Here is a 16443-nt window from a genome sequence, read left to right as displayed (position 1 = left end):
TAAGTATTAAGGGCAACACCAACCTTACATGACTATGAAGGAGAGACTACGTCTTGACAAAAAGTTTGAAAATATGAACCACCCTGAATTTTATTTATTTTTTCAAAAGACCACCAAAAAATAATTTAAAATGTGTTAATAAACTTGAATACTGTAAAAATCATATTAATAGAATCAAAATATAAAGTTAAAATAGTTCTTTTTGTATAAAGATCCACATTAGTATTCACTAAGAATGCAGTAATGAATTTGCTTATAAAAGTAGAACACAAGGATGTGTATATGTATCTGCATAAACATACAACCCCTCTTAAACGGTACATTCCAAAAACAAGCAAAAAAGCAGCCTCAGCTGTTTCTCATTATTACATGCTATGTAGCTTAACATAATGTCATTCAACATTTTTTCCTCTAGAGAAATGTGTATGTTTGGGAGGTTCTCATTTACATTTATCCTATCAATTTTACCACATCATACAATAGCTGCATCCAATGTACAACCACATTCAGAAACCATCTAGTGCAAGTTAGACAAGAAACTTTGAAATTAAGCACCTTAAGATTTGAAATTGGAAAAAAAAGAAATTATATTGACAGCTACTATGTCTCCAATGAAGTATGACAAACTTGTCTAATTCTTTGTTGGTAAGTGTTGCTATTCCTGCCATTTTAAAAGAGCTGTTCAGCAACTGTAGCAAAACAGAATACTAAATGGATGCAACCACCAATTAACACTTCCTATTCACTATTTCATTTATTACACCTTCACAAATCAGAATCTCAGCTGATTTTGTTGAAACTAATTCCAGTCTCTTCTGGTTTTTAGGGTTTTTTTGCTACTTAAACATTTATCTACATCAGGACAATTAATACAAACTTGCCAGTGTACTGCAGGTCCATTGGTACTATTTTTATTCTGATGCTCCTTGACTGGGTCAACACTGCAGCCCCTTTTTGCTATAGTTTGCCTTAGCAACTTTTTATTAAAAGCTACCTGTGCTTTTCACCACTGGAACTGTACAATGAGGTAACAAGAAAGTGGGGTAAGTTTACACTAGCATATCAAATATACAGCCTTGTTATTTAGGCTAATACAAAAGAAAATAGCTGATCAGCATATTGCAATATACTGATAAATTGGCTGGGTTTAATCCACAGATTTTTAACACTACTCGTATATAACAAGGTAGAAATAAATGAACTGCAACATTATCCTTATAGTCACAAAACGCTGTTTTTTTTAGTCACCGCCTCTTCAACAGGAAGAAATTATACTTGGTCAGCTGTATAAGAAATATCTTGTGCCATTTCTTTAGTGACACACACTTCACAAAAAGTACACACATCCATATTACAGTCAGTGAAAATATACTCATTCTTCATAACACACACTGATGAAACAAAGATGCTTCTGATGTACTGAAAGCTTACACGTGCAACAGTCAAGAAAAAAATAATTCAATAGGTGGGAGATGCGTATTTCTTTATGACATTTAAAGATGTCCTAACAATACCCAGAAGTTTTAGATCATCTAAAAAGTAAAATTTTCGTTTTGGATCTCATGGTTTTGATTATCAGATATTTAGATTGCATGCAACTTCAAAGGCCAACAATGAGGGAACCAAGGGTCAAGATGCACACAAAAGATTTGTACTAGAAGCCAGTGGTGGCCTATTAGCTTCTGTGTGGCAGCTTTGTGAAATACATAAGAATCAAAATTTTGGCTTAAGCTCTCTTACATCACCTGTGACAAACATATACAGGCTATGCACAGAGCAGTGGTGAGGTGCCATGAGATTCCAGTCTCTTAAGATAATTCTTTTGAATTCCATACAAAGTGAAACTCAATCACAAGAGCTGGAATCCGAGAAACCAAGAAAGTAAGCTTTGCTACAGTTTTATAGTAAGAACACTATAAGCTTTTCTGACACAAATGTTAAAGTTTCTATTCAACATCTTTAATAGTCAAAGACTCAGTATCACCAAATCTTAACCAAGCAGTGAGACATGACACATTACAGAGGTTATTTAGTGGCTCCTCCCTTTAACAATTAAAGCCACAGTTGATCAAAAAGCAGCTAAAAAAGCCTTTAAAAAAAAAAGGCTTCTAATTAATTTTAGGAACAATCTTCCTTTTAATTTCAATTCTAATCTCAGTTACATTAAAGCCTGTGAGTTACAGAAAAAACAGCTCAAGGCATGAGTGTACTGTAACAGGAATGAAGCTGATGGAAAACTCGAGTCTCATTTACTTACCTGTCCTTGCTGCAATGAGATGCGTTGCCTTGTCAGGATCATCAGCACTTAGTACTAGATTCTTCACAATTTTAGCTCCAAGTGCTGTGGCATGATAGTGTTCCCGTGTTTTCTCAATGGGGAAGTTTGTTGGATAGAGTCCACTAAATATTATGGTTACGTCTGCCAACACTTTACTTTTCAGTTCTGGCACTATTTTTCTGATGTCTGGAATTTCCTCAATCTCTTTTTTCAGGTATTTATCATACTTCGTATAATAATCAGTGTGAACCCGCACAAGGATCTCTTCGAGGTATATTAAATGGTCGTCATCATCTGTATCATCTTCTTCCTCTTCTTCCTCCATACTCTGGTCTAAGGACTCACCCATTGTAATTCCAGACTGTTCACTAATCTGAGATTCTGTTTCAGCTTCCTTCTTGTCTGCACATCCATTTCCTGAATCACAAAGGCTTTCCTGTTCACTTTCTTCTTGTGCTTCAAGATCAGTTTTCTCACCAATATTTTCAGTAGGCAGAGATTGTGTGTCTCCAGAATGGTTCACCAGACCATCTTTTTTCTCACTTTCATCAGTGCAACTCCCTTTATGCAAGCTTTCATCCTCCAGAGGTTGTTCGCATTTCTTCCAGCTTCTCTTTTCCTCATTCTCACTATCTGATACAGAGGGGGATGACTTTCTGGTATCCAATCCACCATCACTTTCACTGTCACTAGACAGCTCAAAGTCCAAGTCATTTGTTGTCTTGCCTTGGGTTTCCTGCTTCTCTATTACTGCTCTATCAACTTGTTCTGAAAAAATCTGAGATTCTTTTGTATTTGTCAAATCATTACTGACGTCACTGTCCATTTTCTGATCAGTACTAGCATTTAAGGAGTCCTGGGCATTAACTTTATCACGAGAGTTCATATCCCAGTCAGATGTTTCACTGCTTACAGAAGTACTTCCATTTGCAGTGCAAGTGTCCTTTTCAGCTTTCTTGAGACCATTGCTTTGTTCTTCTACACATGTAACATTCTTTATTTCTTCAGCATCTTTTGCTGATGTCACTGTTGAATCCAGTGCCTCTGCTTTTGTAGAGTGGTTTACTAAGACAGAGAAAAGAAATAAAACACACATTTTCTCAGTGTTCTTTTTTTAAAGCTTAACCAAAATTCAATTTTCTTTTTCCTTTAACATACAGTTAAAAATGCAGTTAGGATTCCCTATATTCAGAAGTGACAACTAGGCTTTTGAAAGCTCTTAAGACACATTAGGTGTCAACAATTACTAGAATGAACCGGCAAACCTAAGAAGCCTAGCTCTTGTAAAGAAGCTGTGTAAGCTTTTATTTTCCTTCAAATCACATGGGTCTTAAGTAATTATTTGTTAACTATGCAAACATTAAGGGATTTATTTTGGAGCATGAGTTCTACAATTACATCTCACAGCAATGAAACTACTGCAGAGGAAAAGAAATTGGGAAGAATTAACTTCAGAAGGTCCCAATTCAGAACTTCAGTTACAAGAACCTCCTTTATAAACTTCCATGGCTTTAAAATATTTTGTGGTTTTAGTAACCAAAACATATTTTTATAGTTGAAAATATACACATGTTTTGGCAACACAAAGATGCTGTTTGAGGTTCATTTGAGACTCTGCTGGAATGCCAGAAAAGGGCAACAGACTGAAAGACAGAAAAACAGTTTTAAGATGTATCTTCAGAAGTCTGCAGAAGAGAGAGACAAGTAAACTCTAGACTTCCAGACATCTGCACAGACATTCATCATGAACACTGGATGAAGTCACCATACTTTGTCTCTTTTGTGTGCATGCCCCTGCCCTGCAAGTACCGATACCAGTCAATCATGGAGGTCCCACATCATAATGGCCCGATTCTGTTTGAATACATTATTGGTATATCCATATTAGACATCTCTAGTTCAACAAGGGAAAAAGAATGATGTCACATATTAATTAAAAAAAAAAACAAACACCTTGGCTAAACTGGAAAAAAAGCCCTGCAATTGTTTCTTAAACATTGTCTTTCAAATGCATTTTGCTCCCAAATTAACACTAACATAGTTATGTATACTTTATAAATCCATTATTTATGTTCAGTAGGCGGAGCAGTGTAACACAAGGTTCTCATGTCAAATGCCAGAACACCACATTCAGTAGATGCTAAAAATCTCACAGTAACTTAATTAGCATGATTGAGACAGGAAAGTAACCAGAGACCAAAACATTCATTTACAGCTGTATGTTGAGACCAGAGTTTATTAACTATTGCTCCAAAGTGAAGCTGGGAAAGAGACTGAAAAAGAGAAAGAAGAGGAAGTTGGTTCCCTGACCACCTACAGAGAAGAACAAAGTGCCTTGTTTTACATGGAGGGGCAATAGATAAACTATCCTCTTCTCTACATGTTCTTGAACGATTTGGTGTATTGTCACATAAGCTCTTCAACCTGAACAGACAAAACGGTATTAACTAGTACTCCACTTTTGCTGTGGTCACCCACCAAAAAGAAAGCTATCAACAGGAACAGTCCAGTTTTATTAAGCTACTTGCATTTGTGCTGCAGCACTCTCTGCCACCTACAACAGTCTAGGATTGCTCATGTGAGCACAACAGTGGTACTAGTAAGACCACCACAATGATTTACATCAATCACATATGAAAAGCGTAAAAAGTTGTAAAAGCGGTTTCATAAACGATATAATTACCTTTCTTCTTCATTTGAATTTCTCTTGATCCAGGAGGTGCATTAATATCTCCTATGCCCTGAAAGTATACATATTTCTTCACAGTTATTAAATTGGGTGCAAACTTCCAAACATCCTCTCTGTCGTCAATGATGCAAACCATGGAATCCCCACATGGGAAGAGATCTCTAAGAGACAAAACAGTTAAAATGAATTCAGTTTTCGAAATTAATACTATCAATTAAAGTAGTTTCTGTTTATTACAAGTGTATCTGCAGGAGATGCTTACGTATGATTATAAAAAAAATAAGCTGCAACATTAAAATTACAGATTCAAAATACAGCATTTGAACTAATTAAAGTTAGTGAAAAAATGAAACATACTTTTTCAATCTCTATCCCGAAGGCTAGAAGCAGCAACCAACAAGCCTTTGCAAGAACAAAACATCGTAACATTTCAGTCTAGTTTTCACAGTTCATGTTGAATAACCCAAAGCCAACTATTACATGGACAATACACATTCTATATAAAACTCGGAAAAATACACAAGAACAGTTTTTAAAGGATAGACTCATTTAATCCATGACAAAGGAAACAAAAAGTACTAATACTTATATCACCTAGGAGAAGGATGTAGAGTACTTAAAATACACACATGCATATGAAAACAGAGCAAGAAAAAAAAGCTTTTCGTTTGCTATGGTCAGCTGGGGAGCGGGCAATAATTTCTAATCTGGCTTTATGAAACACTCAAGATATCTGTCTTTCAGAAAAAAATCTTGGCTTTCTACTCTGGAAAAATATGAGAACCTGAATTTAGACCACAGCATTAATTCAAGGCTACAGATTATTTAATTTCAAGAAACACTACAAAATGGAAGCTGCTAGATTTACAGCACATTTGAAAGCCAGAATACTAGATATTCAAATATGAATTAACCTCAAATGGAGAATTTTGATTTAATAAAAAACCAAACCAAAATACCCCCCCGAAACCCCTAATAAACAAAAACAGCCCCTAAAATGAAAACAAATAAAAAACCAACACAACACACAAGTCATTACACAATATCACAAACCATAAAGTGGAAATAAGGTTATTAGAAGAATAAAAAGTATAAGTGAAAGTATAATGCTATTACTTCATTCTTATTATTCTAGTGTCAGAGAACACAGTAAGTAGATGAAATACTGCAATGCCTAACATCACAGTTTTATAGAGACAGTGTTCATATTCAATAGGCAAATAAGGAAGGACATTAAACATTACAGTACAGAGGGAGCAATTTTTATTATATTTAGCATATTCTGTCTCTATTACCCTGTTTCGTTTAATGCATAAGACCCATATACATACCTAAGATTCCCAGTTTTAGAAAAAGGATCAATACATTCATCCCTTGACAATATCCGATGGGAAAAAAGTTTCTTTTCAGGGTCCAAAAATCCTTTTGAAAGAAAACATTAAAAAGTTAATGTTCAAGATGTCTGTTCTTTGTTTATGTTCTATATAATTCAGCTATTTTAATCTGTGCAACAGCAGTTTAACTAACAGACGATTTTAAGGTTATTATTAAGGTTATTATATTATGTGGGAGAAAGGGTAAGCAGAGTGGATCAAGTATTTGTAGCTTGAGCGGGACTCGTTTCTAAATCCCATCTCATTTTCTTTCAACATAGCAACAAAACTGAAATAACTAGATTTGTTACAGCCAAAGAAATTAGGCTGAAAGAGATACAGCAGGTTATAGATACACATGGTTTTTTGCAACTTACATTTATCTCTCTACAGGTGGTTCATTTAAAGCTAAATGCTCTCCTTAGCTCATTATGCCTAGGGACTGCAGAGAAGTCTCACAAGAGTCGGCAATGTGCTGCAATACTTAAGCACAATGGGCAAGTTAAGGGACAGTTTCAGCCAGAGCTCTTGCATTTGTAGGTTTTAAGTTGTACCTCTAACAAATACTTTAATACATTTACATATAGTGAATATGTCCTGGGATTCCTAGAAATATTTAGGCCCAGACACATAACTTTTCTGACTACACTCTTTAAAAAAAAAAAAATCCAAACCAAAACAGAAGCAGCTGTGCTATCTGATCTTAAAGCAAGATAAAGTGCTATTATTTAGGAAAATGGTGACTTGGGTGTACAAACACACATGCACATGCTTCTGAACCTAGCCTCCAATAATGAAGTTCGACTTCATGAGCAGATCAAAGCCACATAATCGCTTCAAAATAAACTGGCATTTTATATGCTAATCTGAACTTTTTGTTTTACTGAATTTGTGTTCAAGCATCAACTTCTCATTATTCTTGAATGAATAATATAAGGCAGTCAATACTTATATCTGGGAACAATTTTTTAAAGTTTTACTTTATTTTAAATGGTGGCCATCTTATAGCCAGAACCAGAGTTCAGAATGACTACAGAATCTAAGGATCAAATTAATTTTCTTTTCTTTCAAGGAGCTTTGAGATTTGCACAGAAGACACATTCAACTCCTTTTAGAAGTTCAGCTTCCAAGAATATGTTAACTTTGGTCTTCAAAGACAGAGGATATAAATTAAAAACAAAAAAACAGTCATCACTTCTGAAAAGTTGATCCTGTATGTATTTAATATTAATGTGTAATTGGAATAACTTAAAACCCATAAGAGCAAGAAAATTCCGAGTTAAGGACAGAGATTCAACCTTAACTCACCCGACTATGCTTAAGAATTGCTGCAAACTCGTAGAATCATCCCCTGTAGTGAGACCCTTGCAGTACCTAGGCATAATGAATTGAGAGAATTAGCTACAAAGATTTATTGCCGTACACACAGAAATTTTGACAAACTACATAAGCTGCCATACAAGTTGCTGTTCTCCCCAACCAAATTCTCATCAACTAATTATGTACACAGGGACCGTCTACACTACACTGGACAGGAGTGCACTAATTAAACAGCAAAACCAGTTGTAGTGGTGTCTAGCTAAAACTGTAAGAAAAGGGAAGCTGAACAAAGAAAGATGAAAACCAGAAACCCTGGCTGCCAGGGATTAGAGATGAGGTAGCGTTCTGGAGCTTTTCAATAATGCTTTGGTAAAGACTTATTAATTTTAATACCTTTTTTCCCCCACTGATAATTTACTAAAAATACACTGAAGATACAGGTCGCCAAAGATGCACTCACAAAGATAAATGTCCATCTTGTCAGGTCTTTCAAAGCTAAGCTACTTGAACAGCAATGCAGAAAACAGCACTGGTCTTTTAAATAAGTTACTTACATGTCTTAAACTGTTTGCTGCCTTAGTGCTGATAACGATATTTTTCTGAACTGATTTTTTTTTTTTATTGCAGAAGTGTCAGTTTGAACAAATCATTCCAGCAGAAGGAGAAATGCTGATGAATTTCTCATTTTGTAAGCGTGTTTTTTTAAAAAAAATTAAAGCCTTTTGTAGAAGTCAAAATGATTGAAGACAAAGACTTGCTGTTTCAAAGCAAAACTGAGCTTCTATTTATTCTCATAAGTTAAACAATGTGCTAAGTATGCCTCTAAGTAGTTTCTTAAACAAACTGAAGACACTATCATTATCTTTTGGCTGCTATATTATCAAGCTGTGTTACCTGATTTTATACAGCATCTCTTAGAAAAGCAAATTGTAAATCAGACTTGTAAAGGTAAAAAACAAACAAACAAGAAAACGACAACCAAAACACACAAGTAACTTGTTCAAAAATAACTTATATTGGGGAAGTCTCAAATCCTAGAGACAGATTGAATTTAATAGCAATTCCTATTAGAAATCATATAATAGTAGCATCAAACATTAATTTGAAGAAGTGCTTTTAAAAATAAAACTTAAATTGAATTATTGAAGAATCAGGTCACCTCTAGTTCTACCTCCGAACCTGGAAAGAACTACTGACCCGATCTTTCAATAGCACTGGAGACCATCAGACAATGGTGATTACATATACACATATATTCTGTCAATTATTTATTGAAATGCACATTGTAATATACTTGCTATAATAAACCATACATATGAATGCCCTCAACTTCATCTTACTTTCTAAATTACACTGTAAATCTTAAGAGCAATTTCATATTGCATTATTGTTGTTTAGTGGCCTTTGAACTCAAAATTCACAGTAGCACTGACTTTTACAACCTGCATTTAAGATGTCTTCAGTAATAAATATATCAAATATCTCTTATGCAGAGTAGGAAAAAAGAAAAAATTGGTCAAAATAATTATGTAGAAGAGAAATACTATAGGAAGCCCTAGATTATAAAATCCCAAACTCATCTTCATAAACACATTACAAGCTACCACAGTGTAAATGTGTCAAAACTAAGGATATAAATGGTGCTTACAAATTTCAGCTAATCCCACTTAACATCTGATAGGAGTCAGCTGGGATGAGAGAAAAGGACTGACAAGATATCATCTGTTTGCAAAATAAGAAATAATCTTCCAGGATATGGAAGGAGCAGCTCAGAGTTCAGACTTCAGCAAGAAACATAGGATGCATATGGAGGACCTAAGAGGACCTATGGAGGACCTCCTGTGCCCCTAGGGAGAAATTGGTGTGCTCTGCTTGCTCCCTGAAATGCCTGTACACCAATGCGTGCAACATGGGGAATAAGCAGGAGGAGTTAGAATCCTGTGTCCGGTCGGGAGATTATGATCTGGTGGCAATTACGGAAACATGGTGGGACAGTTCACATGACTGGAATGTGGTCATGGATGGCTATGCCCTTTTCAGGAAAGACAGGCCAGCCAGGCGTGGTGGTGGAGTTGCTCTCTATGTGAGAGAGAAACTACAAGGTACTAAATTCTGCCCAGGAGTGGATGATGAGCAAGTTGAGAGTGTATGGGTCAGGATCAAGGGGCAGGCTGGCAGGGGTGACACTGTTGTGGGCGTCTATTACAGGCCACCAGATCAGGCTGAGGAAGTTGATGAGGCCTTCTATGGGCAGTTGAGAGTGGCCTCACAGTCACAGGCCCTGGTTGTTGTGGGGGATTTTAATTTCCCTGATGTTTGCTGGAAGGACCATTCAGCCAGACAGCCACGGTCCAGGAGATTCCTCCAGTGCATTGATGATAACTTCCTCACGCAGATGGTGGAGGAGCCGACTAGGAGAGGTGCACTGCTGGATCTCATCCTCACTAACAAGGAGGGTCTGGTCGAAGCAGTAAAGGTTGAGGGCTGCCTGGGTTGCAGTGACCACGAGATGGTGGAGTTCAGCATCTTGTGTGGCAGGAACAGAATAGCAAGTAGAATTGCAACCCTGGACTTTAGCAGGGCTAACTTTGGCCTTTTCAAGCAATTGCTGGGGGAAATCCCATGGGCAAGACTGCTTGAAGGAAAAGGGACCCAAGATAGCTGGATTGCATTCAGAGATTGCTTCTTCCACGCTCAGGATCAGAGCATCCCCACACGAAGGAAGTCAAGGAAGGGAGCCAGGAGGCCTGCGTGGTTGAATAGGGATCTGTTGGGTATGCTCAAGCAGAAGAGGAGAGTTTACAGGTCATGGAAGCAGGGGCTGGCCACTTGGGAAGAATATAAGGCTGCTGTTAGAGGATGTAGGAAGGCAGCTAGGATAGCCAAGGCCTCCTTAGAATTACAGCTGGCGAGAGGGGTCAAGGACAGCAAAAAGAACTTTTACAGATACATAGCAGATAAAACTAATACCAGAGGCAATGTAGGCCCACTGATGAACGGGGTGGGTGCCCTGGTGGCAGAAGATACAGAGAAGGCAGAATTACTGAATGCCTTCTTTGTCTCTGTCTACTCTGCCGGAGGCTGTCCTGGGAAGCCCTGTACCCATGAGACCCCGGATGAAGCCAGGTCAATGGAGGAGTTTGCTTTAGTCGATGAGGACTGGGTTAGGGAGCAATTAAATAGTCTGGACATCCATAAATCCATGGGTCCAGATGGGATGCATCCGCGGGTGCTGAGGGAGCTGGCTGAAGTCATTGCTGGACTGCTCTCCATCATCTTTACCAAGTCTTGGGAAACAGGAGAGGTGCCCAAGGACTGGACGAAAGCAAATGTCACTCCAGTCTTCAAAAAGGGCAAGAAGGAGGACCCGGGTAATTATAGACCGGTCAGCCTCACCTCTGTCCCTGGGAAAGTAATGGAACAGCTAATCCTTGGTCCCATCTCAAGGCATATCAAGGATAAGAGGGTTATTAGGGGCAGTCAGCATGGCTTTACCAAGGGTAAGTCATGCTTGACCAACCTCATAGCCTTTTATGAGAATGTAACAAGGTGGATGGATGATGGCAGAGCGGTGGATGTGGTCTACCTTGACTTCAGTAAAGCCTTTGACACAGTCTCCCACAGCATCCTCACAGCTAAGTTGAAGAGGTGTGGTCTAGACAATAGACTAGTGAGGTGGGTTGCAAACTGGCTTAAGGAGAGAAGCCAGAGAGTGGTAGTCAATGGTGTGGAGTCTAGTTGGAGGCCAGTATCTAGTGGAGTGCCTCAGGGGTCAGTGCTGGGGCCAATATTATTCAATATATTCATTAACGATTTAGACGAGGGAATAGAGTGTACTATCAGCAAGTTTGCTGATGACACTAAGCTGGGAGGTGTGGCTGACACACCAGAAGGCTGTGCTGCCATCCAGCGGGACCTGGACAGGCTGGAGAGTTGGGCGGGGAATAACCTGATGAAATTTAACAAGGGAAAGTGTAGAGTCCTGCATTTGGGCAGGAACAACCCCAGGTTCCAGTATAGGTTGGGAAATTACATGTTAGAGAGCAGTGTAGGGGAAAGGGACCTGGGGGTCCTGGTGGACAACAGGATGACCATGAGCCAGCACTGTGCCCTTGTGGCCAGGAAGGCCAATGGCATCCTGGGGTGTATTAGAAGGGGGGTGGCTAGTAGATCGAGAGAGGTCCTCCTTCCCCTCTGCTCCGCCCTGGTGAGACCACGTCTGGAATACTGTGTCCAGTTCTGGGCCCCTCAGTTCAAGAAGGACAGGGAACTGCTGGAGAGGGTCCAGCGTAGGGCAACCAAGATGATTAAGGGAGTGGAGCACCTCCCTTATGAAGAAAGGCTGAGGGAGCTGGGGCTCTTTAGTTTGGAGAAGAGGAGACTAAGGGGGGACCTCATTAATGTTTATAAATATATAAAGGGTGAGTGCCATGAGGATGGAGCCAGGCTCTTCTCAGTGGCCAACAATGATAGGACAAGGGGTAATGGGATCAAGCTGGAACACAAGAGGTTCCGCTTAAATTTGAGAAAAAACTTCTTCTCAGTGAGGGTGACAGAGCACTGGAACAGGCTGCCCAGGGAGGTTGTGGAGTCTCCTTCTCTGGAGACATTCAAAACCCGCCTGGACATGTTCCTGTGCGACCTCACCTAGGCGTTCCTGCTCCAGCAGGGGGATTGGACTAGATGATCTTTTGAGGTCCCTTCCAATCCCAAACATACTGTGATACTGTGATACTGTGAAAACAACCTTTTTCTCATTAAAAAGATACCTGCCATTTTATTACAAGTTTTTCCTTTATGTAACATAGGGATAACAGCAAAATGTCAAAGTGACAGCTCTTTGTGAGAATGATTTAACCAATACTGCCATCAAGTGTTCTCCATATGTATTAGGTTTATATTTCTCTGTTGCTATATCTTGGATATGTAGGTGAGTACATGGACCAAAGGCTCTATGAACTGTTTCTCCATATCCACATATTTCAGGTCAAACTATCATTATAATTGTATGAGTAACCCACTTGTAGTTTGAATATTTTTGATGAAGTTAGACAGCTTGAGGCAAAAATCAGAAGTCTCTGGATGTCAGGAAGTTGCAATACCCTACGTTGCTCATTTGGTGGCTATTTCCTCTATGGAACAGATTAAACAGCTCAACTACGATGCCCACAGAGAGGCATGTCACATCACAGGCATCAGTCTGTGCCAGCATAGGGACTGCAAGGTAATCTAAACGTTCACCCAGAGATCAAAAAGACCGAACAGGACCAAATCACACACTGAGAGAAGATCAATCATTGGAAAAGCACTTACACATCATGAGTTAATTGCCTCTGCAACTCATTTTTCTCCCTAGCTCTGAAGCATATTTGCTATACGTCTTCTGACCTTAGGCCACATGCAGATTTTGGCACACAGATCCAAGTGACGAAGACTGACCACCCACTTCCTTACTATCGGGTATTTAGATCAAGCGTATAAGAAAACCATTCTCCTTTTGCTACACAAGAAAGAACCACATTCTAAGGACAGCAGGCTGCGAAAGTGTTAATGCATTAGCAACACACAAAGTATAATCCAAGAGCAAGAGTGACAAAGCTTTAGGAAGATTGTTCAAACAACTCAGAAAATAAATATCGAGTAATGTAGAAACATACACGTGGATGGGCAGGACAAGGCATGCTTCTCCTGAACTTACTTTGAAGAAGAATTAGTTGGAGATCACAAATAGGTATCACTTTCTGATTACAGAAGTCTTTTACATTTGTCATTACACACACCTGTAAGAATCCTCTCTTCACACCATTCTTTTCTAAACTGTTCTAGAGCTAACTAGGATTGTCAGCTCTTTAACTATTTTGGCATCTTCCTTTCTTGTCAAGAAGTGGGATAATTGGAATAGCGTTGCTCAAGGCAGTAGTGGCAACATGACACAAAAAAGCATATGTAAAAGACAACTTACAAAAAAAGCTAGGAGACATGGAGCAGCAGCAAGGACAGTTTGACATGCAGAGTCATAACCTAAAACATTGTTAATTATATTGTCTTAGTCTGACAGGCTTAAAGGAAAGACTGAGGTGAAAATGCTGTTCTGTCAAGGCAGACTCAAGATGGAGTGAAAGCCAACACTACAGTTTAAACACATGGTCATACTCTTAACACAAATTTGACCCATATGCTTGTAGGTTTCTTTTATGCTTGTTGGAAAAAAACCCAAAACATTCCGGTCAGCAACCCACACTACAGACTACTACTGCTATATTTTAAATGTATGTTTTCAGTTACTAGGAAAAAGTATTTCTAAGTTCTTAACAAGAATATATGAAAATATTTCTAGATCTGTGCTTTTCCTTAAACAAACATCTCAGCTCCAGGACACAAACAGAACAGCCATAAACTGATTTATAGCAGCCAAATTACCTTCTGTGAAAGGACACAGCAGAGGGAGGTTACCTCCTCCACAAGAGGAGATAGTTTCACATTGTTGATTTTTATGGAACTGTTGTTTTAGACTTCTAAAAAAAATGATGTTGCAGACCATTTTAGAGCCCATCAGCATAATTTCTTACTTAATTCAATAGGAAGGCACTAATTGTCATGCCATAATCTGATTCTCTAACCATCAGGGAAGCAAAAAAAGACACATATCTGATGGTAAAAAAAATGATTATTTTTAAAATTACAGGCCATACAGTTACTGCCTTGTAAACAAGCCAAGAATTCTGATCACAGGCAGTGTTATTGCACAATTCAAAGAACAAATACTTGAAATGAACCACAGAAAGAAAACTAGTTATATGAGTGTGAAGGCTGATAATATAAATATTGTTAAATGTAATGTACTACTCACCTGCAATTGTATGTGCATACAGCCTGCTGCCAAAAGTAAAAACGTGTAATTCGTACAGCTTGGCAATTTTTTCCAGGAATTCCTTACAATGAGGACGCAAACGAGTATGCAACATAGGCTCACCTCGACCTAACTGGAAATGAAATATTCCCTAGAAGAAAAAAAGAGTATGTTTCATATTATCAAAATACCAAAAAAAAAAAAAAAAAAAAAAAAAGTATCAGTATTCTTAAAGTGAGTTTCAGACATAAAAATTATGTGGATGAGTAAAATCAAAAGCACATTTTTGCTCTGTGCCAGGCAGTCAAACACTAAGTTTTTCAAATGCAGGAAACTGCACTGTTGAAAAGTTTATGATCAAGGTAATTTTCACTCAAATCTTTACTTATGGTACACCAATATGGAAAAGCAACTTGAGAAATTTCTCAGGAAGTTCAGGATCTCACCCTAATCAGTACTACTCAGTGGACTTCGCTCAAATTAGTTTCATTACATATTGAGCTCAGAGAAAGACCTTGATGCATGAAAATATATTATGTCTATGGAAACATACCTTCAGATAGCAAACCAGGAAATAACTTTGCAGATAAAGATCTCAGTTAAAAATCTCAAAATCTTCTAAAAAATAGTTTTTCTTCAAAACATGCATTTATACAGATGAAGATATAGCTTTTCAAATACACAAACTTTTTTCAACATTTAAGCTGAATATTCACTGTTCCCTTTCCTCTCAACTGCAACATACATTTACAGGTTTGTTTTTTTTTCTGCTAGCAGGTGTGAACACATACTGAACCTATTGGGCATGACAAAATGGCAAGAGGAAAGAGAGAGGAACTAAGCAACCACAGTTTGCGTCACATCAGAGTTTGAATCTGCATCCTCCTATTCAAGACACTGTAGACACATTCCAATGTGCCTCTACTCTTAAAGTTTCTAAATTAGAAATATTACAAGCCAGTAGTCCCTATCAGTTCAACGACAAGTATTTCACAAAGAAGTTAAACAGCACCACCCAAACTCACCTCCAAAAAAAAGACAACTGAAGGAAAAAAAAAAATAAAATAAAAATCTCGGTAGATATATTCATGGAATGACAGACACAGTAAGACACAGCAACACACAGCATTAATTTAAAAGGGACTTCAAACAGTAATTCACTGTATCTGCCTCAGACTTAGGAAGGAAAAAAGTCTCATTACTGAGTGCTCCAAGTGTGAATTGTAGAAGGAAAGCAGAGATTAAAAATAGCAACCTGAAACTTCTCACTTAAAGTGACTTGGAAAAGTGCAGGAAAGCATAAGTGGAAGAAAGAAAACAGTCAATTTAAATATAAAGGAAAAAAAGAACATATTTCAGAAAACTTGTTTCTCATTTTCTGTTATACTTCAACTACAATTTCAGCTAACCACAGAATTTTTTTAAAGAAGCATTATTTAAATATGTTTAGAAGTACTCCTGTTTTTACTTTGGTTTGAAAGTCAAGACCAAATACTTGCCTTATTGGACATTTGTTGGCAGTGCTGTTCTGTAGTATGGATCAACGTCTGGTCCAAATCTACCATGAGCACCAGTTTTCGATTTCGATGTAGTCGCTGTTGATCTTCTCTTCCTAACTGCTCAGCTTGCTGTAACAAAATATTCATAACTAAGCTTAGTTTAGAAGAAATAAACTAGGTTTGTTGCCTTCTGTGTATTGTAAACTTGAGTTCTTCTGCTACAAACTAACTGCATAAGAAATGATACTTCAACATAACTGTAGTGATGGTAGCTTTGTCCATAATTTTTCTACAGGAAAAAAATTCCCAAAGTCTGCTCTCAGATCTTTGTAACTAGTAGCTGTTAAAACTGATAAAGTCTACACAACGACTTCCAAATTTAACAGACAAGTAACCACCAAATTAAAGGCCAAGACTTTTGAGAGGAAATAGCA

General features: G+C 37.9%; 1 protein-coding gene across 6 annotated transcripts in view; it reads right to left on the bottom strand.

The window, feature by feature from the left end:
• CTDP1 (CTD phosphatase subunit 1) overlaps positions 1-16443 on the bottom strand; it is a 114445-nt gene that overhangs the window by 79285 nt on the left and 18717 nt on the right. For all 6 annotated transcript variants that reach the window (XM_065052274.1, XM_065052270.1, XM_065052269.1 and 3 more), the window contains exons 4-8: positions 16010-16138; positions 14511-14661; positions 6299-6389; positions 4962-5128; positions 2258-3343 (exon numbers count right to left, since the gene is read on the bottom strand). In XM_065052274.1, coding sequence (XP_064908346.1) covers positions 2258-3343; positions 4962-5128; positions 6299-6389; positions 14511-14661; positions 16010-16138 — 1624 coding nt within the window. The remainder of the gene's footprint in view (positions 1-2257; positions 3344-4961; positions 5129-6298; positions 6390-14510; positions 14662-16009; positions 16139-16443) is intronic.

Source organism: Columba livia, chromosome 2 (genome assembly GCF_036013475.1).
Source record: "Columba livia isolate bColLiv1 breed racing homer chromosome 2, bColLiv1.pat.W.v2, whole genome shotgun sequence".
Taxonomy (NCBI): domain Eukaryota; kingdom Metazoa; phylum Chordata; class Aves; order Columbiformes; family Columbidae; genus Columba; species Columba livia.
The sequence above is the reverse complement of the archived record's forward strand: the minus strand, read 5'-3'. Positions and strand labels throughout refer to the sequence as shown.